This window comes from Choristoneura fumiferana, chromosome Z (genome assembly GCF_025370935.1).
Source record: "Choristoneura fumiferana chromosome Z, NRCan_CFum_1, whole genome shotgun sequence".
Taxonomy (NCBI): Eukaryota; Metazoa; Arthropoda; class Insecta; order Lepidoptera; family Tortricidae; genus Choristoneura; species Choristoneura fumiferana.
Window position 1 is genome coordinate 12,573,785 of NC_133472.1, and position 24,706 is coordinate 12,598,490.

At 36.2% G+C, this 24,706-nt stretch overlaps 4 protein-coding genes across 7 annotated transcripts; 2 read left to right on the top strand and 2 right to left on the bottom strand.

The window, feature by feature from the left end:
* The first annotated feature begins 1,191 nt into the window (after nt 1–1,191).
* Nucleotides 1,192–6,624, top strand: Mpv17 (Mitochondrial inner membrane protein MPV17). The gene is made up of 2 exons (XM_074087228.1): nt 1,192–1,605; nt 3,236–6,624. Exons 1-2 carry the CDS (start codon nt 1,390–1,392, stop codon nt 3,590–3,592), a joined length of 573 nt encoding a protein of 190 aa, XP_073943329.1. The 5' UTR covers nt 1,192–1,389; the 3' UTR covers nt 3,593–6,624.
* A 3,806-nt stretch (nt 6,625–10,430) lies between these two features.
* Nucleotides 10,431–13,682, top strand: LOC141427601 (S-formylglutathione hydrolase). 3 transcript variants are annotated; one of them, XM_074087209.1, is made up of 5 exons: nt 10,431–10,656; nt 11,467–11,690; nt 12,282–12,527; nt 12,748–12,967; nt 13,168–13,682. In XM_074087209.1, the coding sequence occupies exons 2-5, from the start codon at nt 11,476–11,478 to the stop codon at nt 13,348–13,350; spliced, it is 864 nt and encodes a 287-aa protein (XP_073943310.1). In that variant the 5' UTR covers nt 10,431–10,656; nt 11,467–11,475; the 3' UTR covers nt 13,351–13,682. The 3 variants fall into 3 exon arrangements, with proteins under 3 accessions (XP_073943310.1, XP_073943320.1, XP_073943301.1); XM_074087219.1 differs by lacking the exon at nt 10,431–10,656 and adding an exon at nt 10,663–10,747; XM_074087200.1 differs by lacking the exon at nt 10,431–10,656 and adding an exon at nt 10,814–11,115.
* Nucleotides 13,666–17,239, bottom strand: rho-7 (rhomboid family intramembrane serine protease rho-7). Of its 2 annotated transcripts, none has more exons than XM_074087187.1 (9): nt 17,064–17,239; nt 16,797–16,980; nt 16,438–16,566; nt 16,196–16,358; nt 15,673–15,768; nt 15,213–15,337; nt 14,708–14,809; nt 14,180–14,277; nt 13,666–13,853 (listed from the first exon to the last, which is right to left on the bottom strand). In XM_074087187.1, the coding sequence occupies exons 1-9, from the start codon at nt 17,108–17,110 to the stop codon at nt 13,757–13,759; spliced, it is 1,041 nt and encodes a 346-aa protein (XP_073943288.1). In that variant the 5' UTR covers nt 17,111–17,239; the 3' UTR covers nt 13,666–13,756. The 2 variants fall into 2 exon arrangements, with proteins under 2 accessions (XP_073943288.1, XP_073943279.1); XM_074087178.1 differs by having other exon boundaries at nt 16,797–16,983.
* A 4,478-nt stretch (nt 17,240–21,717) lies between these two features.
* LOC141438714 (uncharacterized) lies at nt 21,718–24,157 on the bottom strand. Its single transcript, XM_074102638.1, has 3 exons — nt 24,051–24,157; nt 23,660–23,730; nt 21,718–22,008 (listed from the first exon to the last, which is right to left on the bottom strand). The coding sequence occupies exons 1-3, from the start codon at nt 24,072–24,074 to the stop codon at nt 21,732–21,734; spliced, it is 372 nt and encodes a 123-aa protein (XP_073958739.1). The 5' UTR covers nt 24,075–24,157; the 3' UTR covers nt 21,718–21,731.
* Nucleotides 24,158–24,706: the final 549 nt, after the last annotated feature.

Below are 24,706 nucleotides of genomic sequence, written 5' to 3' on the forward strand. Positions count from 1 at the left end.
ACTTCGAGTTTGGAGTTTCGTAGTAGCCCTGCTGCTTTTCACTTCGATTGAGAGGAACTTAAATAAATAGCAACAGTGGGAACAGTTGTTCACTTACTAGGTACCTTTTATTTTTCATGCATTGCAATATAATAAGTTTTCTTTACTTTTATTTATTTATTTGATTGATTAGTGGTTTTAAATTTAAAAATATTAAAAATATAGATAAAATCTTTTGTTTGTGGCTATTGACACCTGATTACCTTCCATGCTCTTAGACGAAGATTTTACTTTATGCACTAGAACATTAAGTAATTTTGTGTCGCCTAGATCCAGCATAAACAGGAACTTTACGAGCATCAGAAGTGAAATAATAATTAATGCAGCAGGGCTACTAGGAAACTCGAAACTCGAAGTTCGTATCGTGCCGTCCCTCTCGCTCTCGTATTAAATAGTATAAGTGTCAAAGGGACCGCACGACACGAACTTCGAGTTTCGAGTTTTGTAGTAGCCCTGCAGGAGCTTCTATAGGCGTGTACACGAAAAACAGGGTCGGTATTTCCATCCCGGTATTATCCGGGCCGGGAAAGAGTGTCACCCGCATCTTGCCGACTGTCCCGCTGACGCTAATATTATTTAATAGGTGAGAGAAACAGTACGAGACGAACTTCGATTTAGAAATTTCGTAGTAGCCTCCCTGTAGGGCTACTATGAAACTCGAAACTCGAAGTTCGTATCGTACCGTCCCTCTCGCTCTCGTATTAAACAGTGTAAGTGTCAGAGGGACCGCACGGCACGAACTTAGAGTTTCGAGTTTCGTGTCGTACCGTCCCTCTCGCTCTCGTATTAATTAGATTCTTTTTTTTATTTATTTCCTTATTTTACAATATAAAGTGTTTACAAAAAGTACTTATATTTATATTTATTTATTAACTTATTGCTAAGACGCGCTACATAAACCTGTTAAAGGTTTATATGAGACGCGAATGTACCGCACCGTTCACAGCCTAATTAAAATATATATAATAACAAGAGGGACCGCACACCGCACGACACGAACTTCGAGTTTAGTTTCGTAGTAGCCCTGCAGCAGGGCTACTACGAAAATTGAAGTTCATTTGTATCGTACCGTCCCTCTCACTCTCGTGTTAAATAATATAAGCATCAGCAGGACGGTACGATACGAACTTCGATTTTTGAGATTCGTAGTAGCCCTGCTGTTTGTTACTTCAATTTCTTTCTTTTCTCATTATGTGCCGCATACGAAAGAATGTATTAGTTTTCTCTTCTAAGTAAGCGGTTTCTTTTCATAAAGTACCTATTATACTCCAATTTCACAATAAATTAAATGTATGGGCATAAATACAATATACGTATAATGTATATAAACTGAGCGTCAACATATTTAACATGAGCGTGGTGGTGTTCAAAATGAAGATCCGCGGATTGTTTAAAATTTATCAGAATGCTTTATCTCGGCGACCGTACTTAATGCAAGCTATTCAAAGCGGAGCTTTGATGGGCACCGGTGATATTATATCACAGACATTGATTGAAAAAACTTCGTGGAAGAATTTAGACTACAAGAGGACCATCCAGTTTTCATCCATAGGTCTTTTTGTTGGGGTATGTATTTCAGTCTTTTTTGTGTGAAATGTGGAAATAGTATTGACGCACCAAACCAAAATATAACACTCCTTGTTTGCGTAGGTAGTTGAACACTGTAATACATTACATTAAATATGGACTAATAATAAGTAATAAATATTTTATCAATAGTGCCCAGCACCAAATGAATATATTTATTTAAGAACCCACTGACGAATTATATTTGTCTTTTTATTTTTGTATAATAAGTAAACAACTCAAAACTGTACTATATTGAGGTTATTAAATCAATCCTGGAAACAACTAGAATATAATTAATTATATACATTTATTGCAACTATACACTCAAAGCAGTTGTTTCAATTTTTTTTTTAATCATATTTTATAGGTAGTAATCTTTTAACAAATGAATGTTTCATGAACACAGCAACAGAAATTGCAGATATCAATCTACTAGTAGGGACAGGGTTGCCAGGCATCCGGATAAAGCCAGACTTAGGATTTTTTAATGGTTGGCCGGCCAAATTAAAAGGTGTCTGGCCTGTCCATCTTTTGTTAGGCTATTTTCAACTGATCAGTGACTATAAGTTTATAAAAATAAAAATGATAATAACCATAGACATTAGGTTGGTACATACAATATTTTTGTCATATATACTAAGACACAAAACCCCTACTTAATGTTATAAATGCAAAAGTAACTGTCTGTCTGTTTATCTGTCAGTCTGCCTGCCTGTTACTTCTTCACGCCTTAACCACTGAACCGATTCTGATGGAATTTGGTATATTGGAGTTTATAACTCTGGGAAGTACATAGGCTACCATTATTAATGAAAAAAATAAAAAATATTTTTCACACATTCGAAGCCGCGGGCATAAGCTAGTCCTTCATAATTGGGGCGTCTGGCCTTTTGCCCAAAAGTCCGGCCGAACTGGCTATGGTCTGACCGGCTTACGTTTGAGGACCAGGCAACTCTACTAGGGACAGACATACATAGGTATCTGTATTGTAGTTTGTTTTTAACCAACTTCCTAAATTTTTTCAAGTGTATGATGGACCATGCTCAGTGTAGGGCTCCAAAAATCAAATCAGTCCAGCTGTTCTCAATTAATCTGTCATCTCCCAGGATAACAGAATCAAAGGAATTTGGGCACAAATTTGTGCCTCTGGGAGAGGACAGGTTAATTGGAAAGTGGTTTAAAAAAATTATGTGTAAAAGTTTACCATCAAATGTGCATATCTACATAGCTGTTATGTTATCATTGTTGAGAAGTGCAGTTTTAAGGCAATAATTAATAATTTTACAGTTTCTGTTACATTTATGCAGTGCCACCCCCTAAAAATATTTGTTTTTGTTATTAAACACCCAAACTAAGTAGCGGTCATTACTACAAATCCATCTATACTCCAAATTTCGTCAGTATTATGTCTTGTAGTTTTTGAGTAACTTGCCACTATGTCTAAAGTTATATACAAACTATGTGTAAGGGTTAGATTTTTGTCATTTGTCTACAAAACCCTAAAAAAGGAGGAGGTAGTGGTTTGGTTGTTTTTTTTTATTCAGATTGTAAACAAAGTAGGTAGCAAAATATAAAATTAAAACATTGGAAATATAATACTTTGAATTTGTTTATTTTTTTTTTTCAGGGGCCAGCATTACGGATGTGGTATGGATTACTTCAGAGGTATATAGGAACACAGGGCAAGACTGTGGCTATCAAAAAAGTTTTTGTTGATCAATTCATATTTGCACCAACATTCTTGGTTATGATTCTAGCTGCAGTAGGCACAATGCAAGGGAAGCCTTGGAAGGCTGTAGAAAGTGACATTGAAGCCAACTATTTTGATGTTCTTAAGACAAATTATTTAATTTGGCCCTGGGTGCAGCTTGTTAATTTTTATTATGTACCACTTCAGTATCAAGTGTTACTTGTGCAGTCAGTTGCACTCTTTTGGAATACATACTTGTCCTGGAAAACCAACAGAAACAGGCTTATAGAATAAGTTTGTATTGGTGTACATACAATAGTTATATTATAAATCAGGAGTTCCCAAAATGTGCATCACAAAGTCGCAAGGCGTCGCGAGACAGCAGGTACTGATAAGTCTCTGAATGTGTAGCTAGAGCTAGATATTATGTCTACTTTCTGTTATTAATGTGTTGAGAAACAATTACGAACTCTAATCTAAAGTCACAGTAATGAAAAATTGGGAACTCCTGTTATAAATTATAAGCACAATTGTATGCCGTAGGTTGTGAGCAATACATGACTCCTACTTATAATTTTTAGGAACCTATAACTACCTCTACATCCAAAGGGTTAGAAGCAGCATGTGTATTGCCGTTGCCACGATTTTAAAGAAAAGCTAAAGGGAGTCCTAACAAACTAATATGAAATGTCCCCACATGGGAAACATTTTGCTTTGTAGCAGGGATTTTTATAGTTGGGGCCATTTGTATCGCATATTTTCACATACCAACAAATTTGTACGGAAAACTCGGTTAACAAAACCGGTTAGGTGCGAGTTGGACTCATGCATGCACTTTACTGGTTCTTTCAACTAGTTTGTTTATAATAAAGATCAAGCACAATAACAGAATGACGGAAGCATTTGGTACACATTAATTAAGGCATACTCTCCTATGTAAACCTGCCATGTGCCATTATTAAAGCACCAGGTGCTTCTTTTGACGTTTAAAGAGTCTTTATCCTTATATGTTATTTGTCAATAGGTAAAAAAACTCGTTTCTATGAAATAATTTTTTGAAACTTAAAGAAACACATTCAGTATTTCATATATTTTATAGCTATTTTATTTCACAATCAAAAGTACATACTGTAATAAAGTCTGTTCGCCAGGAGTTGATAAAAATTATTAGAAACTTAATTAACTTGACAATGTGGCCTGCCAATTATTACTGGTAAAACAATAGTACATTGTGCATTAAGGGGCTTAAGAAGGGGATTACTAACGAGAGTCTATTAGAAGCCCGACGCCGGAGGCGGAGGGATTTAAATGATCCGAGTTTATAATTCTCTTACGGCCCGTGATACACAACGATGTTCATCACATTGCGACGAAAAAAATGCAAAAAATTAAATTATTTTGTGTCTAAACACTTTACAGCTCAGCAGAAGCAACACGCTAAGAAAACAACTGAATCAAATATGGCTATTGGCTACCCGCCAACACAGGGGGCTACTACATAATTCGAAAATCGAAGTTCGTATCGTACCGTCCCTCTCACACTCGTATTAAATAATATTAGCGTTAGGAAAACGATATGAACTTCGATTTTCGAATTTCGTGGTAGCTCCCCTTATTGACACTTTTCGAGTCGTCTACCATAGATAATACTAAGAACCGTATTAAGTTTAGAATTCGAAAGGTCTTACGGCCAGATTATTCCAACGGACTAAAAAAATATTTACTAAAATTATTGCAAAACAATTTGATATAAATATAAAATATAAAAGTAACGAAGTTTCATGAAGCGTGGCAAATTTTAATGGTGTAAAATTAGGTTACTTATATCTAAGTTTTAAAGATGTAAATAAAACATTGGCTGACTTGAAACCTATTTAGTCTGAAATGACCTACCTACTAACTTTTCAAAACTAAAGTCATAACTCCCTTGGGGAGGAAAACTATGTAAATCCATAATTCCCGCGGGAACAATTGAGGCCATTGTCTTTTAGTATACAGGCATGGAATAACGTCATTGACGAGCAAGTGTGATGAAATAGTATTTTATGCAACTCTACCTTAATATGGGCCATGAGACTCTAGTACGAGTTTATGACATTTGGCTTCGCCTCATGCAGATACGCAATTACCCATGTTTCTCAATGGCTGATTATGAATAGTTGCATACATTACTTTTTTTATGAGCTCAAACATAAACAATTATTAAGTAATGAATACTTACATAACGGACAATAAATTAATTTTTCGATTTTAAAGGTAGCAAATTAATACTCACTTCCATCCATTGCCGCCTGTTTTATTTCTGGCGGCGTCAATATTTCTGCATGACTTAATTCGCCAAAGTCACACATTCCCACAGGTAAAAAAGTCGTATAAATACCTAGTGATTAACTTTTATTTCTTTCAACTTTCGAGAACTCCGTGCAATGCAAAAACAAAACAAATTCCCGCTATTTTGAAACGTTTTTTAGGGTTCCGGAGCCAAAATGGCAAAAACGGAACCCTTTTAGTTTCGCCATGTCTGTCTGTCTGTCTGTCTGTCTGTCCGTCCAACCGCGGCTGTGCTCAGGGACTATCAATGCTAGAAAGCTGTAATTTTGCACGAGTATGTATATAAACTATGCCGACAAATGGTACAATAAAAATTTCAAAGAAAAATTTGGGGTGAAAAAGTGGGGGTGATTTTTTTTTCTCATCCAACCTTGTAGTGTGGGGTATCGTTGGATAGTTCTTTTAAAATCATTAGCGGGTTGCTAAAACGAAATTCGAAAAGTGCAAATTTTAAAATCCCCCCCCCCTCTAAAATATAAACCGGTGGGAGGAAAAATTTGAAAAAATTCAGAATGGTAGTAAGTATATCAAACTTTCAAGGAAAACTATAACGATTAAGTTTGCTTGAGAATTATTAGTAGTTTAAGAGTAAGCAGCCTAAGGTATAAAATATACCTAAACTTGGAAGATTCCGTATAAAATACGAAATAGTACTTATTAATATTACTTATTTTTTCGTAATGGCTACGGAACCCTATTTTGGGCGTGTCCGACACGCTCTTGGCCGTTTTTTTTTCTATTACAACAATAGAATGGACCGGGGAACTTTAGATCATATAGCCAAATTAAATATTGTTAAAATAAATAAAAAAAAGTGAAAAAAATGAGTCTCGGTAGTTTCATGTTCAAAATTAAAATATTCAAATGTAATAATAACTGTAAAATTAATTTATTGTCTGTTATGTTAAGTTATATACAATTTTAATTAACGTACAAAGTCGATTTAACAATAATTAATTAAATAAAATAGAATGGCTGTTGGCCATTAGATAATACCAGTGATTTTTTTTTTATATTTTAATTCCTGACATTTGCAGTGCGTAAATAGTACATTGTATCTTAAGGGCGGTAAATCAGGAATTACGATCGAGAGTCTATTAGAAGCCCGAAGTCGAAGACTGAGGGCTTTAATGGGTCGATGTTCGTAGTTCTAGTACCGCCCGTCCGACATACAATGCTTTCATCACATTTGCGAGTGAAATTGTATATTTATAAAAGAAGCACTGATATTTTTTTTTAAAATTGCCGATACCGCTGACTACGCTCTTGGCAGCGCCAGCTCCCGGCCACCCTACCCTCCCCCTCCGCAGCATGTGCCCGACGTGCGCGCGCCGCGCTCCTGCAGGCGCTGCTGCTCGCACACCATGCAGTAACAAACTCATTTACGGACCTAGGGCTTCATGACAAGAAAATTTGTACGGGCAATGACTCATTTACCGACCACGGGATTCATGACAAGCACATTAAGGTCGAGTGTTTTATTTGGGGGGGTTGCAACTAGGGCATGCAGTACCGGGACCGGTTCCAAAAATTTAGCTTCCCGGTTCTGGAATAGGACCGGTACCGGGATTCCCGGTTCTGGATCAACTGATAAATTTTCATATTTTTGAAATTATTGCGTTATTCCCACTTTACGTTTATGGGAGGTATTTAAGTAGGTACCCCAAAAAATGTTTTCCTGTTTTATTTTATTTTATCACTGTCGGCATAATTGCTACACCTATCCATGCAAAATTACAGCTTCTAGCACTGGTAGCAGCTAAGCCGCGGACAGACGGACAGACAGATGGACATGGTGAAACATTTTGCCATTTTGGCGACGGATTCCTAGGGAATACTTTAATTGTCATCATCTCCATAATCATTATCATGTCAGCCGAAAGACGTCCACTGCTGGACATAGGCCACCCCCAAGGCTCTCCACTCAGACCGGTCTTGTGCTTTCCGCATCCACCGCGATCCCGCGATTTTAACCAGGTCGTTGCTCCATCTTGCCATTCGAGAACCTTCTGACCCCATCGGCCATCAGTCCAGCGAGCAATGTGCCCCGCGCACTGCCACTTCAGTTTTGCAATTCTTCGGGCTATGTCGGGTAACCTTAGTTCTGTTGCGGATATCATCATTTCTGATTCTATCCCGCCAAAAAACCCCGAGCATAGCCCTCTTCATAGCCCTCTGAGTGACTTTGAGCTTCCTCATGAGGCCCATCGTACCAGCGCCCACTTCTCAGATCCGTATATCAACACTGGCAACACACAGTGGTCAAAGACTTTTGACCCCAAACACTAGTAATTTGGACTAAAAGCGAAGCCCCGAACGCCTTAGATTCCATGATCATATAGACAGTATCACAAAGAAACTAGCAAGTGCATGTTATTCTTTAAAGGCTATGGCAAAAGTTGCTGACGAGCATACCTTGAAGACCGTATATTATGCTAACGTTGAAAGTATAATTCGTTATGGAGTCGAAGTGTGGGGTAATAGTACATCGATTAATACAGAAAAAGTGTATAAGGTTGATCGAGGGGTACTTTCCAGAAACCCATAGACATTTATTCATCAAAAACAACATCTACACAGTAATTTCCCTATACATATACCAACTTTGAAACTTAGACACATTTAAATCAGTAAACGACTCCCGAAGATACCCGACACGGCGCAATCTGGATCTCGTACTACCTGAGTCGTACTTTTTACAATATAAAAAAAGCATAGGTTATGTAGCAATAAAGGTTTATAATCACCTTGATGTTGACATAAGAAAATCAATAAACCTGAGAGAATTCTCTAATAAGTTGAAATCTTATTTAAAGTTAAGACCATTTTATGCCCTTAACGAATATTTTGCTAAAATATTTGACTGATTCATGGTAAATGCTTGCTTCGTCTATATGTAACTCATCTATGCTATACTTGATTCAACCGTACTTCATTGAATTGAATTGAATTTTTAATTGCATACATACATTATTGTATTTTCTGGTAGTCCAAAGATTTTGCAAATTATAATTGTACCTCTTTTGACATTATTTATAATATTTATGAGAAGTCTAAAGATGTGTAGTGAAATTAGAATAGAATGAATACTTTTTGAAATTTTGTATAAGTGTAATTCTCTGAATTGAACTATATTGTATTGCATGGAATTCTTTAAAGCAATAAATGACTGAATACTGAATACTGAATGCTGCTCAGCCGAGTCGGATTCGACGAGTGATCTCTTTCTCGAAGTTGGAGCTGAGCTACCTAACTGGACCGTTTGTCACAGATATATATAGTCGTCAGCAACTTCGAGCGCAGAGCCTCCGACTATTACGGGAGTTGATACAACATGGACATTAGACTAGACATGACATTCGTCTTGTACATGTTCATTTTCAGAGGCCAACTCGGTCGGTAACTCTGCTGAGGTCAGCGAGGTCCTCCATGGTCTCAGCCATGACTACAATATCGTCGTCGAATCGAAGGTGAGTGAAGTTAATGCCTCGTCCCCAGAACCATAAAAGCATCCTCCAATGCAGCGATGAACAGTTTCGGAGAGATCGCCAAATCCACACCGTATAATCAATCACTATGTTTTACTATTGTTTTTTTACACTAAATAAAACATACTTAAGTATTTAACACTATTTACAAGGTTTATAATACAGTTTAAAATTTATTCACACATTGTGAGAATAATCAATTTCTTTAATCGTTTACGATTTACGCTCAACTTCATTTTTTTTTTTGGCAACGGGTCCATTTACGCTCTACAACCACTGTCTACAACAATTTCAAAGTTTTCGCGGTAAGTATTTTTTCCAACCAGACACAGATATAACAAAATCGCATCGGACAATCGGAAAAAATAGAATGGCGCCACCTTCTATGCGGAAAAAGGATAGAACTAAGACCACGTAGCGTAGACAAAGAACGTAACATTTTCGTCACGAAAATGGTCCACACACAATCTTATTTGTTGCAAGTACTGGCTGTTTGAGTTTATCTAAGTCACTCAAAGTAAATTAAAAAAAAAAATATCGGTTACTTTTACTCCCTAGGGACTAAAGTACTCGCTTTACTCCCGCCTCGTAAGGCTATATTGACCTACTTTTAGAGCATGACAAGTGAAAACTAGTTTTGTTACTATTTTATAGGCAAAAACGTGGGTAAAAGAATAATGCCGTTGGTTAAATTCATAAATGGTATTTTATGAAAATCAGATAAATCCTTATGACAGTTTTTTTTTTAATGGAGGTAGTTTAGTCCATCCAAACCACATCCAAGCCAATCAGTGAAAGTTTTTTTTGTAAATCTAGAATCCAGAATCCAGGTCTGTTAAATCAAAATTATACAAATCCACACTGAGTTTTTTCAAAGATAGGTAAATTGCAATTGATTAAATATAAAATGAAGGTAAACCCAATCAAAAATTTATTTTTTGTAAAGAATGGATGGTTTTAATGCTGAACTTGCCGAACAGGATCGCTTTCTTTAATGCTTTAGCCATAATAAAAAATACTGCCTTTAAAATCAGCGAATTGACGTTATTATCACTATTTTTCAGTAATCTCCCAAATGGTTAGAGTTAATTTACTACTTATGTTGTGTGAGTTTTAGGGTTATATTCGTACAAAAAAATAACCTAGTTTAGACAGACAATATGCATATTTGTTACGTACAAATAATTATAGTATCGTGTGATATATTTATTAAATAGGTACGTTTATTTATTATATTCCATATAACCTTAATAGATTAGTAAAATAAATTATAAATTGCTTGGACTATTTTTTTTTCTTATCTGTGAGTGATGTGATACATAGGTGCGCACTACGACTACGACTACTGACTGACCTGACTGAGACTGACTCAATCAAAGAGTATAAGTACTTAGATAGATTAGAAAGACTGACTGATTGTGACTGACTTGACTGCGCTGCGCAGGTCAGGTGGGCGTGTGGTGCGGGTGAAAATTATTGCATTGTTATCTTTAGGTTAAGTTATCATTATCATCGTAGGTTTATCAGGAGCGCAGGAAGGTTCGTTATCATTATATTTTTTTACCGGATTATTTATAAGTTTCGGCTCTAGTTTTGCAGCCCTTGCCCTTGTAGATAGTTTCTGTTGCAGGTAAGCCGCAATATCAATATCGCATTTCTAGGTTTATCGCTCGTAAACGGTCAGTGTTGAAATTTATATGTAAAATTTTAGATTCTAAGAGGTGGAAACTGTTAAATTGCGGACGACATTAAGTATAAAAATATTGTTTTATTAACCTCGTTATTGTAGAAAATCTTCCCATACCGATCCCTTATCATTATCACCATTTTTTAAGAACCATTATCTTATGAAAACTAATTATGTGACCGCATAAAAGCATGGTCAACCATTGGATAAGTTCATTTTGTTCTGTGCCCCAGCCGATAACAAATCACATTGTTGTGAAATTGCTAACTTATTAATTCGAAATGCAGACCATCAAAGAGGATTTTCATCAAGTGAGTAGCCTTAGCGTGCCTCCGGAATCAATCATTTGTTTTAGGAATTAAACTTGCTTTCCAATGTTAAAGCAATTTTCAAGGTCAAAGAATTAAAAGTATGCTTAATTCTTGTTTTGCGAACTAACCTGTGACATTCTGAAATTCAATTAACATTTATTATAGCAATTTTCAAGGTCAAAGAATTAAAGTATGCTTAATTCTTGTTTTGCGAACTAACCTCTGACATTCTGAAATTCAATTAACATTTATTATGTACCTATTATAGGTAAAAATTTAAGCATTTTCTTTCAGTCACCATCTTAGCAAAAGTATCAAATTTACATTTTAATTGGTGATTTTTAATTGCAGAAACTGAAAATGGACAACCTTGAGCAGATTTCATGTAACAAAATATTTGGAGGTTTTCAAAAGGTGTATTCCCATGACTCCTCAGAGCTAAAATGCAAAATGAACTTCTCAATTTACCTGCCACCTCAGGTGGAGGGCGGGGATGCGAAGCTGCCTGTCATCTTTTACTTGTCAGGACTTACATGCACTGAACAGAACTTCATCACTAAGTCAGGTTTCCAAAGGTACAGTTGCCACATGCCACATATTATTACAGTCTTTATGGTAGTACTGCGTAAATTATGTAATGAACTCTTATCATGACACTTGAACTTGAATTGTATCAAGATGTTTTTTTAACCTCATTAGACTCTTCAACCAACTGATAATGGCACGTGGTCTGTGTATAGTCTTGTCTGTCTATATCTTGTGAAAGAATATTAAATTAGCTAGTTTCAATACATTTTATAGAGTTGTTTCCATCTTTTGCTTCCAAGTCAAAAATTATTAATATTATATTTAGCCTATAACTGTGTCCCACTGCTGCCTAAAGACCTCTCCTCTAGACTTCCACATCTCCCTAGAACCATATTTGGCCACTCTCTCAGTTCCACATCCAGGTCATCCTGCCATCTCTGCCTCAAACTGCCTTCCCATCAAAATTGTAGAAGTTTAATAATTTCCTTCCCTTCCCTTATCCATGTGTTACCCTTATTATTTACTATAGTAGCTTACAGTTAGACAGCAAAAAATAAAAGAGGAACTAACATTTTTTTTTATATAACCCACATGTGGCAGCACATAATATACCTTCAAATATGGATTCTTTTTAACAGGTATGCCGCAGAGCATGGCATTATAGTGGTGGGCCCTGATACCTCCCCTAGGGGGGTGAAGGTAGAAGGAGATGATGAATCATGGGATTTTGGAGTGTCAGCTGGCTTCTACCTAGATGCTACTCAAGAAAAGTGGGCAACAAACTATAGAATGGCCAGCTATGTCAATAAGGAGCTGTATGAATTGATCCTACAAGCTTTCAGCAATGTAGTTGACCCTAAGAGATTTGGCATCATGGGACACAGGTAAATACATAATTACAGCTTTAGCTAGCTGATATGAGTTTTTATTTTTAATTAATTCCTGTTATTCAATATGCTTTGAAGGCATGAATATCACCAGCTTATAATTCCTGACATAAAACTTTTACTTTGCTGGCAGACAATTAATTATTTCGTGGTCCAATATTTGCTGTTATTTATACCTACTTTTTTTCTTAAAGTTGTGTAATATGTTTGATTCCAGCATGGGAGGACATGGAGCTTTGGTTTCCACACTAAGGAATCCTGGTTTGTACAAGTCCGTCAGTGCCTTTGCGCCCATTTGCAACCCTACAGCATGCCCATGGGGTGTCAAGGCATTCACTGGGTACTTGGGTGAAGACAAAAGTAAATGGGTGGAATGGGATGCCACTGAACTGGTCAAGAAGTATGATGGACCTCCACTGACGTTGCTTATTGACCAGGTATTTAATTATTTGTTTTTTAACAGTGGCAAAACTAAAATTTTGATAGATTAGGTTAGAAGTTGGTTGCAGTAAAAACAAGTCCTTTCTACTCAGTTCTTCAATATTGTTTGAAATGAATAAGCTTAACTAAAGTATTAGCAAGTTAAAGGCCAAGATAGTGTGGTTTTTTGGTTTCTTACTTTTCCTTTTGTTTGCAGGGTGCTGCTGATACATTCTACATTCAAAAACAACTTCTTCCTGAAAACTTAGTGGAAGCTTGTCGCTCAGTGGGAGTGCCTGTGATCCTTAACCTTCGCGAGGGATATGACCACTCCTATTACTACATCTCCACCTACCTCAATGAACATTTCGAGTTCCATGCAAAAATACTCAAGGCCTAGTCCCACTATGTATACATTTTTTTGTTTGATGTCACAAAACGTTCCAATGGGTTATATTGTGTATTGTTATGTAAATTTTAGCAAGGCTGTCTAAGCCTTCCACTAATATTTATTTAAATAACATAGTTATACAGCCCATTGGGCGTTGGATGCATTTACGGCAAGTAACTTGGGACGCCTAAAATCATAATTGATCTATAGGATTATTTAAATAATCCTGTTATTGTGCAAAGAACAAAATTAAAATATTTAATATTTTTGGAAAAGGATAGTATAATAATTATTATATTATAATTTAAATGAAACTGAAATATATAATGTTTTTCACATAACTATAATAACTTTTGATTTCCTATACACACATACATATTATTTTACTGACATAAGTTTTCATTTATTGATATTGCTACCGTCCAGGGTCATTCTTCCGTAGAACATGGTAATACTGCAGGAACTTGTCTTTATTTCCCCATATCTGACTGTGACCCCAGTTGCACCAAAACCTGAAATTATCATACATATCTTAGGTTTTTTGCAAGATTTATGAATTTGTGATCACAAAAAAAGTCGGGTAAATTGAAAACAAGAAATAATAAACCAAAACTATTGAAATAACAACAGATTTGATTAAACTCTGATTACAAATACCTGAAACAGTATATAATATACTTCATGTCCTATGTGCGTGCAGAGGCGTTAACGACTCTTTAAGCAGCAGCGTAATATACAGCACTGGGTTGTAAAAACGAGCCTTATGTATTCGTCCCTTTTGTTTACATTATTAACATTGCAAAATTAGTGTTTACAAAATTTTGAAAACAGTACATACATTCCAAACAGAGCGCCACCAAGGTGAGCTGCGTGATCAAAGAACTTCCAGCCCAACGCAACGCCAGCCAAGTCCACGGTCATTATTACTTTAATAGCCTGAAACCAAAAAAAGTTTAGAAACTCCATCCATCCATACTAAAATAAAATGAGAAAGTTACTGTTTGTCTGTCTGTTAGGTCTTTACGCTGAAACTGCTGAACTGATTCAGATGGAATTGGGTATGCAGATATATTAATCTGTCATCTCCCAGGATAACAGGATCAAAGGAATTTGGGCACAAATTTGTGTCTCTGGGAGAGGACAGGTTAAGACTGGAAAGTACATAGGATAGTTTATTCCGAAAAAAAATATAGGTCCTAATAATGCAAACAATCAAAGAACCAAACTATTAATAGGGTATGTAAGGGTAAAAGTATATAATCGTCCTAGACCTATTTGGGCTGTAGGGAAATTCGCCTCTGATAAATAAAAAGAAATAAAAATAATGTCATAATTGTACTAGTATGTATAACAATAAAATAGTTACCGTGCCAGCAGCAAAGGTATACATAGGCAGGAATATGATGCTCAACCTAGTGTCAGGGTATTGCAGACATACATAAGACAGTACTGACATGATTGCTCCTGACTGAAAAATAAACAAATGGTATTGTAATTCTTAGTCTAAGGGCGTACTAGGCAGCTTGGTTACAACAGCAAGTCAACATATAATAGAGCGGGCTCCCATACACCATCATATGTTTGACTGACTGTTGCAGCCTAACTACAATACAATACAAAATACAATACTTTAATACAATAATACCTTGCATGCTTAGCTTTAATGTCAAATATTCCTGATACATCTCACATTTAATTAAAGTAATAGTTAATATTACTATCACTGAAAGGTCTAAAATAAAAGCATTGGCATAGTCTAGCTGAACAAGTCAATCCAAGGAAATTCTTCAACACTACATTTTTATAATAGTAGGTAGCTACAGCCCAGATTGAAAGAGGTACTGGAGTGCAACACAAGGTAAATAACTTACTGCTCCAAGACTGAGACCAGGCTGATTTACAATGACCTTGTACAAAAAACTGGCAAAACTGCTGATTACTCCCGCGCTCAGGTACATAGCAACAAACTGCTCCTTGCCTAAGGATGCGATGGCAGCTGTTGAAAGTTAAATAACTACTTTATCTTCACATAGCATAAAACAAAGTTGCTTCCCGCCAGCTGTCTGTACATGTGTATGTACATTTAGAACTTTTTAACAATGCAATTTTTTTTAATGCAGCAATTTTTTGGAGAAAAAGAGGTGAAAAATGGGGAGTTACCACCTCCGACTATAGATCATCTTTGTTTTTACAATATACCACCCATGCAAAGTTACAATCAAAATTTCCACAGTAGGTACGTATTTGAACTTAAATTTTTCGTCCTGTTTACTTTTAATTCAGTAAAAGAAAACATTAGACAACAATTTAATTGCTAGGAAATTATAGTACCTGGCATGAAACTATACAGGACATACATATTTGCAGCCAAATGCAATGTGGAATAATGGCTGAAAGTAGACAGGATCATTGGTAAACACACTGCTTCTGCAAAGGACAAACATTTTTAGTAATAAACATCAAAGTATTTCTATTACCTAATAAATGTTAAGTATTTATATCTGCTGAGCAATGTTACGTTTTTGTTAGTTATTCTCGATTATTCCATAAATTTAATGAAAATTAAAAAGGTGGTCTGTTGGAACTGTTCTTAATATATAAGTTAATGTGCCTATTACAATAATTAATTGTGATAAACTTTCATATTCTTTAAATAAATGTCTATTAACGGTTTTTAAAGAAAATAAGTATCATGAATAATTATTGGAGTAGACACATTAACTTATATATTAAGAACAGTTCTAACAGACTACATTTTTAATTTTAAGTAAATTTTTATAGAATAATCGAGAATAAGTAAAAAAAGTGCAACGTTGCCATCTCAGCAGGTATAAGCACTCTTAAGTCAACTTACTGCCGGAAGGATTGGAACAGAAGTATTTGACCATTATTGGCTGCAAGGACCGCACACGCCAGGCCCCAAATACCAAAACATTGGCAGCAAGAATAGGATAAAACACCTTTTCACTGTCTTTCAGAGAGCTCCACCATTTTCTTGCTGGACCAGGGTCTGATTTCTACAAAAAAATTGAGAAATAGTTGTAATATATATTGGGATCTTCAGAAAATTAAGTATATCTTTTACAACATACTAACACTTTGTGCCAGAAGTCTCCTTTGCTGGGCACTTAGCCATGCACCTGGCCTCCGTAGCAAATTGTTGGCATGATAGCGCAAGCTCTCATACTCCCAAATGACACAGCCAGCAAGACTAGCAGCAGACACCTGCCCAATAATGAGTTTCAATCAATTTCATGTCATTGCATCATTTATTGCATATAAATATAATGATAAGTTTAACTCTATAATTCAACATAATTTAAAAAAAAAAACAAGGTAAGAACTTTTACTTAGGCGGTTGGATAAAACAAAATTAAATAAAAATAACCTCTGTAATTTAAAAAAGATAATAATTCTACCCTTATTAATTTGGACAATATAAATTATTGACTTACCCCGATAGTAAATACAAACGGCTTGAACAGTTTGCTGGCATGAAGAGGGCCATTTTCTATCCGTATATTCTCCAAAGGGTCAGCCTGAAAACCATTTCGGGCGCCCTTGCGCGAGTTGTATGCGGTTCGGCACCCAAGTCGCCCATATTTATAAACGTTATGACTAGGTTGCAGCAGTACAGACCTACTAAAAACACTGAACATTAATATACTGTATCTTAATACAATGAAGGTAATGATAATTTAAATTATAATGCAATCGCTTACCAACTGTTTGTCAACTCTGCGGCGAACCGAACATTTTTGAAAAACATAATTTGAGAGTTACTAAGAACGAGATTGAGTTACATTATTTTTTGGGAAGAAATGAAATGAAATTTCGATGCTTGGGACTACCATGAATTTGTCGGAAAAAAATGACTACTTTGGATTTAGCTGACATTTGATGTCATGTTTGACAGCTGTCGACGTTGTTGTTTCAGGTATGTTTTACCTTTGGATAAAAACGACAGTGGAATAGCGTGTAAAAACCAATCAAATGACGTATCGTTTTTCCTGAGGCGTTCAAATCCACCCGAGCCGCAAGCAAGGGTTTATAGTTAAGGTGAGGGAAAAAGGTTTTATAAGCGAGTTTGCTTTTCACTTCGACTGCAAGAAAATGAATCAGCATTTTTATAAACGGCATAAGAAGCTTTTATTTTCCATGTAAGTATTGCTAAGTATTTCTGTATATAAGAATTGCCTAGTTTTATATATTTAATGAAACTAGACTATTAATTTAGTAATGCCTACTAGCTGTACCTACAGTCGAGGTTAATAGGTACCTATCTTATTTACACTTTAGCATCTGGTCACTGTAAGTATGCCATTAATCAGACAATTTTATACAATAGTTTAAACATGAAGTGACAGCGACAAGGTAGTGAAGTGCTAAGATTATCTTTGACCTCGACTGTACCTGCCTACAAAAGTGGTTCCACCAACCAAATTGTACAGTCACCAGCACCAATATCTGACACAACAAGCGTGCATCAATATCTGATACGACTATTTCTAGGGTCGGAAGGACGTGTCAGATATTTTTGCAGCTCCGCTGTGGCAGATATTAATGCTGGTGACTGTATGAAGTGCAAGGACGGGACGGATGTCTTTATCTGATGCCATTTTTGAGATTACAAACAAACAATAATATACCGAAAGTAATTAAATTAAACTAATATCTACATAAAATTTTGTAGTAGGTATAAAATTTATCTAATATACGCTTTGAGTATTTATCTAGATACAAAAGAAAAAAATCTGGCTCCAAATGTATGCAGAAATAGGTAATTAATTTTGTATGTAAATAGGGAAAACGCAGCGGTACAAAATTTGGCCCACTACATACAAAATTAATTCCCTATTTCTGCATACATTTGGAGCCAGATTTTTTATCACGATACAAGGTACAAGGATTGCTCGTTTAAAGGTATTAGATAGAACTAAAAGAAGGTTCTGCGATCGTAAGGACCTTAAGGTCGCGGGTGAGCAAGGAAATTATTTTCGTTCATTGATATGGACCTCCGCAAAGTAACGCCTGATTCAATAAATTAGGTATAAGATAGATTAGAAAGATACTTTTTCTAGTAGGCTTGGTTTTTTATTGTCTTGCAAAAGGTGAGAAAAGTAGAGTATACTCCTCGGGGATAAAACTGATTTTGCCTTGGGCGCGCTTAAATCCTTCACTGCTCTCAGGACTCCATCTTAATTCCCCGCTTCGCTCGGTACTTAAATCTGCAGTCCTTTCCCAAGTAACACATAGGCGCTACGACAACAGTTATAGGAAATCTATAAGAGTGCTAACCAGATCCTAAAGTTATAAATAAGTGTTTTGCATTTGGAGTTAGAGCGCGCTATAACTCTACCATACCCCCGAATTGGGCACACGTTTTTTTATTACCTTAGACTGTTTAATGGCAGTAAAGAGGAGTTACTGAACTGGTTAAGAGGTATAATAAAGCAATAAGAGAGCTATATAATAGTGACAACTAAAACTACAAGGGATAAAAAAGTGGTAAATATGTGAAAAATAACTCCTTCAGTGGTACAATAGAGTAAAATATCGCTTATTAACTTTTTGACTGCCAAGAGGGCTGCAAATAGGTGAATGCCTAACTCTTTAAGTGGTAGTAGAACTACAATGTCGCTCACCATTATCTTTAAGTGATATGAGGGTGGCAAATGGGTGATTTTTAAAGCGTTAAGCTCTAGTATAGACCCACAAAGGCTATAACAAACGGCCTCAGGTGCTAAAAATTTGTAACATCTCAGCATTTTTTATTTATTTCATCAACTTTACTGTCATTTTAATGTGATATATCATTGTATCGGATCCAAATGAATGGCGGATTAAGTGGAAGTAAAGGTGAAAATAAAAGGAAATAATATAGTTTGAAGAAGTTTACTTATAACTGCGAGGGAAAGTACACTGTGAATAAGTATATATATGTATTTTTAACAAATTATTCAAGCGCGATGTCTGTTGTCTATTTATTGAAAAGAAAAAAAATGTAGATATGGGGTAACATAAAACTTTTGTAATAATCGAATATAACGTTGCCTGTTCTAGTTTTAATGTATCGTGCTAGTAGTATTAGAACACAATAAAGCAAAACACTTCAACTAAACCGGGTTTTCTTTTGTTTTTCTAACCTTAGTCAAATCAATTCGTAACCTAAACATGTTTTTTTTGTTGCATCGCCATATTGATATCAACTGCAACTGAGCAACTTTTGGCTCTTCGCCAGAATTTATTATCGCTTGCATAGCACTTTGGGAGGTTGTAGTCAATGCTCACTTCTTATTTAGATCTTATAGTTGTAGGATTCACTTAAGGCTATAACACAAGATGCTTTGCCCGTATTGTAGTCGTCGTAGTTATCGCCGTTATAAATCTGTAGTATAGCTCTAAATGATATATTTTGCTATCTACGCTCTTTTGTCGCCAAAAGTTGTAAGTGCTGCTGCTGTAGAGCCTTTATATCTCGTTAAGCTCTAAAACAAGCTCTAATTGACGCCTATGTGCTACGCTCATGTTTCAATATCGCGCCCGTGACATAATACAGTGCTTTATCCCTTGGTGTGCAATCTACTATTTTATAAGTTCCGTGGAAATAAGTTTTTCGTAAAAAACGCTGACTGTAGGTACGTAGGTAAATTCTTTATGTTGACTGTACCTACTTGTATTGTCATCCAACCTACATATTGTACCCTTAAATTTATTACTTTATTAGATATTAAATGTTTAGCCAAAACTTAAAAAAACAATTTATTGAATCAGGCGTTACTTTGCGGAGGTCCATGAATCTATTACTACTACGTTCTACGCGATAACTCAAAAGCGGTATCAAGATGTTCGGGCGGCGGTGATTGCTTCCTATCAGGTGACCTCCATGCTCGTTTTCCCCTTCTTAAATAAAACAAATAGCTCACAATCAAAATACACATACTTAATCAATAATACACAGCAAAAACGAAAACTTTAAGTATTATGTATTATCAATAGTAGATTGTACAACGAGAGCATAAAACGAGCCATTTCACCCGAGACGTTCATATAGCTACCCAAGCCGAAACTGGGTTTAATGCTCGAGTACACAGCTTTTCACTTAGATTACGAGGAGAGGAAATAACAACAGTGGAAACAGTTCACTTACTAAGTACCTTTTATTTTTCGTGCATTGCTAATATGATTTATAAATATTTAGTTTTATTGATTTATTTGATTGGTTTTTAGTTTGATACATATACAAAATTATTAAAAATATATATGTAGAAACATTTTTGTTTGTGGCTGTTAACACCTGATTGCCGTTGGTCTTAGACGAAGATTTTACTTTATGCACTAGAGCACAAAAAGTAATTTTATGTCGTGTAGATCCAGCATAAATACGAATTTTACGTGCATGAGAAGTGAAAAACTTTTTTATGGAATTTAATGTCCTACGGCCGGACGTGGACCGGACTAGTGGAGCAAAATCGAGTTCAAAGGAGTCGGTTACAAACAAACATACAGTGAAGCTAATGAAAGCGTTGTAAAAATCGGAATTTGTACCACGACTCAAAAACTTGGTGCGAGTACCTACTTATAGGTACTTTATTAAAAACAAAGAAAGTAATATTGATGTATAAAATAATGTAATTTTTATTAAGTAGAGATAAGGTAATTTTTTAGGGTTCCGTAGCCAAAATGGCAAAAACGGAACCCTTATAGTTTCACCATGTCTGTCTGTCTGTCTGTTTGTGTATGTCCGTCCGTGGCTTTGCTCAGGGACTATGAATGCTAGAAAGCTGTAATTTTGCACGAATATGTATGTAAACTATGCCGACAAAATGGTACAATATAAAATTGTACCGTATATTGACAATCCCGTATATTGACAATACCGTATAAATATTGACATATTATTTATTTTTCTCAAACATGACATGAAATATTGACGTTGTGTTACAAATAATAAGCCGAGAAGTATCGCGCTGCAGGCGCTGTGGCTCAGCTGCGTGCGCGCGGTCACTCTAGCGGCCTGCAAAGAGATTTCATACAACCTTGCAGGCCGCTGGCCGGCAATGCGACCGTCTTTTGTTTCAACGCGCGCTCTGCGACACGCACGCGGCCCACACCCAGCAACACCACAGCACAACACAGCACGCACAGCAGCACCCCCAGCAGCCAGCGCGACACGCGCGTACACAACACCGCGACCAGACTAGCGTCCCGCCAGCTTCATTTATTGTTTTTTATTTTATTTTATTTCATGTAATGTTTGAGAAAAGCATTATACAAGCCTCGGCCGGAACCTGGGGTATATATCTGCTTGGCCGGCAACCCCCTACTTCCCGGCCTCTACAGTAATGTACTATTGCTTCTTCAAAAGAATTAAAAGACATTTCAATAATTTATTGATTACACTGTTGGATACAAACTATGGTATCTAGATACTCCTTAAAAAAATTCGCGACGTCCTGCAAATTATACATAAATACTGAATTCAATAAATTCCCGTCGTCGTCGTACTCTTCGTATTTGAGACTTGTGACGACTTTTGAACTTTTTGGCTTTTTTGACCGCAAAAGAGTGTCGTTGCTGAGTATAGTCAACACCCCTTTACGCTTCGGTATCATGACGTAGTGTGGAGTTCCGATAGACGACACAATTAGGTGGCTAGCATTGGTGCTGAAACAAAGGTTGGGCGGTTTTCCATTAGCCGGCCTGGCTACGGCACCAGGGCTTCGTTTTTCCACTGCGCCGGTGTCGATGCTGGTTTACACACGCAAACACACTCACACACTCATACACGCACACGGCTACAATGAGGGCTATCGTTTTTTTTCTCACTAGATGGCGCACTGTTGCGTGAGGTTTTTTAAGTATGGCTTTCAAAGTCTGTTATTACGGGCGTGAAAACAAAGTTTAGATTAAAATCATATTTAATACACATTAAATACGTACCATAAAAATACCGAGCATGCCACAGTGTTGCATAGTCCCTGTTTTGTTCGGAAAAAAGGGAGGACAAAGGTTTCCGAAAGACAAAACTGTCTCAAAACACAGACATTCATTGCCCCGGAACGCATATTTGCCATAATTAATTTCAGGTATTGCAAAATATTCACAAAATAAACCCGCGTAGCTCACCCAAAAACTATGAGATTTGACATTTCGGAGACCTCACGCTACACTAGCGCCTCTAGTGGCGAATTCATTCGCGATAGCCCTCATTCATATAGGTACAACATGGAGTTTTGCCGGGCCGGCACCGATTTGGAATTGGAAGCTTGCTTCGACAGCGACGGCGACGGTGGGACTCAGCGCCGGGCCGGCGCCGGCGCCGGTAAGTGAAAAAGCGAGCCATACATTTTCATACATTTTTGCTTTCCGGTGCCGGGCTGGCTAATGGAAAAACGTCCGTTGGGTACGACACAATAAGGCAATGATGCTAGGTTTTGATATGGCAATTGAATTAGGTACCTATACATATCTAATCTATCCTATTCTATTCAACCTAACCTAACCTGCACTATCCTTTTCTGGAAGCTTTTCAGCGTATTTTTACGCTTCTTTTTAGGGTTCCGTAGCCAAAATGGCAAAAACGGAACCCTTATAGTTTCGCCATGTCTGTCTGTCTGTCCGTCCGCGGCTTTGCTCAGGGACTATCAAAACAAGAAAGCTGTTATTTTGCACGAAAATATACGTAAACTATACCGACAAAACGGTACAAAAATTTTTTTTTTTGTTTTTTAGAGTATATCCCGTAGACGTAAAGCAGGGTGTTTTTTTCTCATCCAATCTTATAGTGTGGGGTATCGTTGGATAGGTTTTTTAAAACCATTAGAGGGTTGCTAAAATTTTTTTTCGATTCAGTGATTTGTTTGCAAAATATTCAACTTTAAAGTGCTAATTTTCATTAAAATCGAGCGTCAAAATCTAAACCAGTGGGTGGAAAAATTTGAAAAAATTCAGGATGGTAGTAAGTATATCAAACTTACAAGGAAAACTATAACGGTTAAGTTTTCTTGAGAATTATTAGTAGTTTAAGCAGCCTATTGTATAAAATAAACCTAAACTTTTGGAATATTCCGTACAAAATACGAAATATTACTTATTTTTTTAGTAACGGCTACGGAACCCTATTTCGGGCATGTCCGACACGCCCTTGGCCGGTTTTAGTGATTGATATTCTGTTGGCCGATTTATAATTAATTATACAATGGCTGTAAATTATATTTGGAAGCTTATTACACTATAATAGGTGAGCTGATAATGATAACACTCCTATGTTATTCAGTTAATGTTAAAATACGTGGTATTTATGTGGGTTATTTACCTTGTAACTTCCGTTGAAATAAATGTTGGGTTTGAAACTCCGTGAACTGTCCAAGCAAGGCCCAGCATTATCTAAAACAGACGGTACAACCTTTAACAAAGTGGAAATTTTTAACACCACTTAAAAAGAAAATGGTCTAAATGCTGGATGTAGAAAAATTTACTGAAATGAAGCATTTTATTATTTAAAAAAAATGCACTCAAAGATTTATGAATATACACTTGCCACACTCGAGGAACGAACCGACTGAAATACAAAAAAAAAAAACCGCGCCATTCTTTTATGGCATAAATCATGGTGAGTAAAATGAAAGTAAAACCATGAAATGTTAACTTTCATTTTTATTTTATTTTATAAAAAGTAAAAAGATTGTTTTATCATTTATGCTCACACACAAATGCCCCCATCGTGTCATGGTGATTATAGTAACAGTACTCGTATAAGCATTATTAATTTCTTAGTAGGTACTTAATAGCAATAAGTAGGTAATAGTATTTTAATGTTGAAGTACCTACTTAAATCAAATTTAAAAACGGAAATAACTGTTAAATTAGCGTAACCGCTAAACATATTCCTTTGCTGAGATTTAATCATTAATAATTATCAAGTAAATAGGCAGGTACTTCTCTACTACCATTACCTTGTAGTTATTCTATTCTCTCCCTGCTGCCCCTTGAGAAGAGTTGCTCAGAGCAGGTACCTGCGACTGCTCCTAACACCATAGGTGTTGAGGCGGCTGACATACCTACGTATACCTACGTATGGGAATCGTACCGGTTAAGTAGTTATTATTATCTAGGTAACGACACAGAAAGAAACGACTGCCATAAGACATTCATTCACGAATGTAGAAGATCCACACGTCTACTTGAATGATTTCCATCCACTACGAGTAAGCATTCCAGGAAAAAACGTGACGTCCTTTGTGAATTGTACAGTATACTAAATATTCATTATATTTTTGGTTGTTTTTTAGGTTCCTTACATCAGTCGACAAAAAACACTTATTTATTTTATTTTCATACACGAGCAACGGTCATTACAGGT

Excerpts from the sequence above, each read along its gene's own strand:
- Mpv17 (XM_074087228.1), top strand. The coding sequence starts at position 1,390 with ATGAGCGTGGTGGTGTTCAAAATGAAGATCCGCGGATTGTTTAAAATT. Across the intron at positions 1,606-3,235 it reads CCATAGGTCTTTTTGTTGGG|GGGCCAGCATTACGGATGTG; the intron begins GTATGTATTTCA and ends TTTTTTTTTCAG.
- LOC141427601 (XM_074087200.1), top strand. The coding sequence starts at position 11,086 with ATGCAGACCATCAAAGAGGATTTTCATCAA. Across the intron at positions 11,116-11,466 it reads TCAAAGAGGATTTTCATCAA|AAACTGAAAATGGACAACCT; the intron begins GTGAGTAGCCTT and ends TTTTAATTGCAG. Across the intron at positions 11,691-12,281 it reads ACTAAGTCAGGTTTCCAAAG|GTATGCCGCAGAGCATGGCA; the intron begins GTACAGTTGCCA and ends TCTTTTTAACAG.
- rho-7 (XM_074087178.1), bottom strand. The coding sequence starts at position 17,110 with ATGTTTTTCAAAAATGTTCGGTTCGCCGCAGAGTTGACAAACAGTTG. Across the intron at positions 16,567-16,796 it reads CGTTTGTATTTACTATCGGG|GTGTCTGCTGCTAGTCTTGC; the intron begins GTAAGTCAATAA and ends ATTATTGGGCAG. Across the intron at positions 14,278-14,707 it reads ATACCTTTGCTGCTGGCACG|GCTATTAAAGTAATAATGAC; the intron begins GTAACTATTTTA and ends TTTTGGTTTCAG.
- LOC141438714 (XM_074102638.1), bottom strand. The coding sequence starts at position 24,074 with ATGACACGATGGGGGCATTTGTGT. Across the intron at positions 23,731-24,050 it reads CACGATGGGGGCATTTGTGT|ATAATGCTGGGCCTTGCTTG; the intron begins GTGAGCATAAAT and ends CGTCTGTTTTAG. Across the intron at positions 22,009-23,659 it reads ATTTCAACGGAAGTTACAAG|CACCAATGCTAGCCACCTAA; the intron begins GTAAATAACCCA and ends CCTTTGTTTCAG.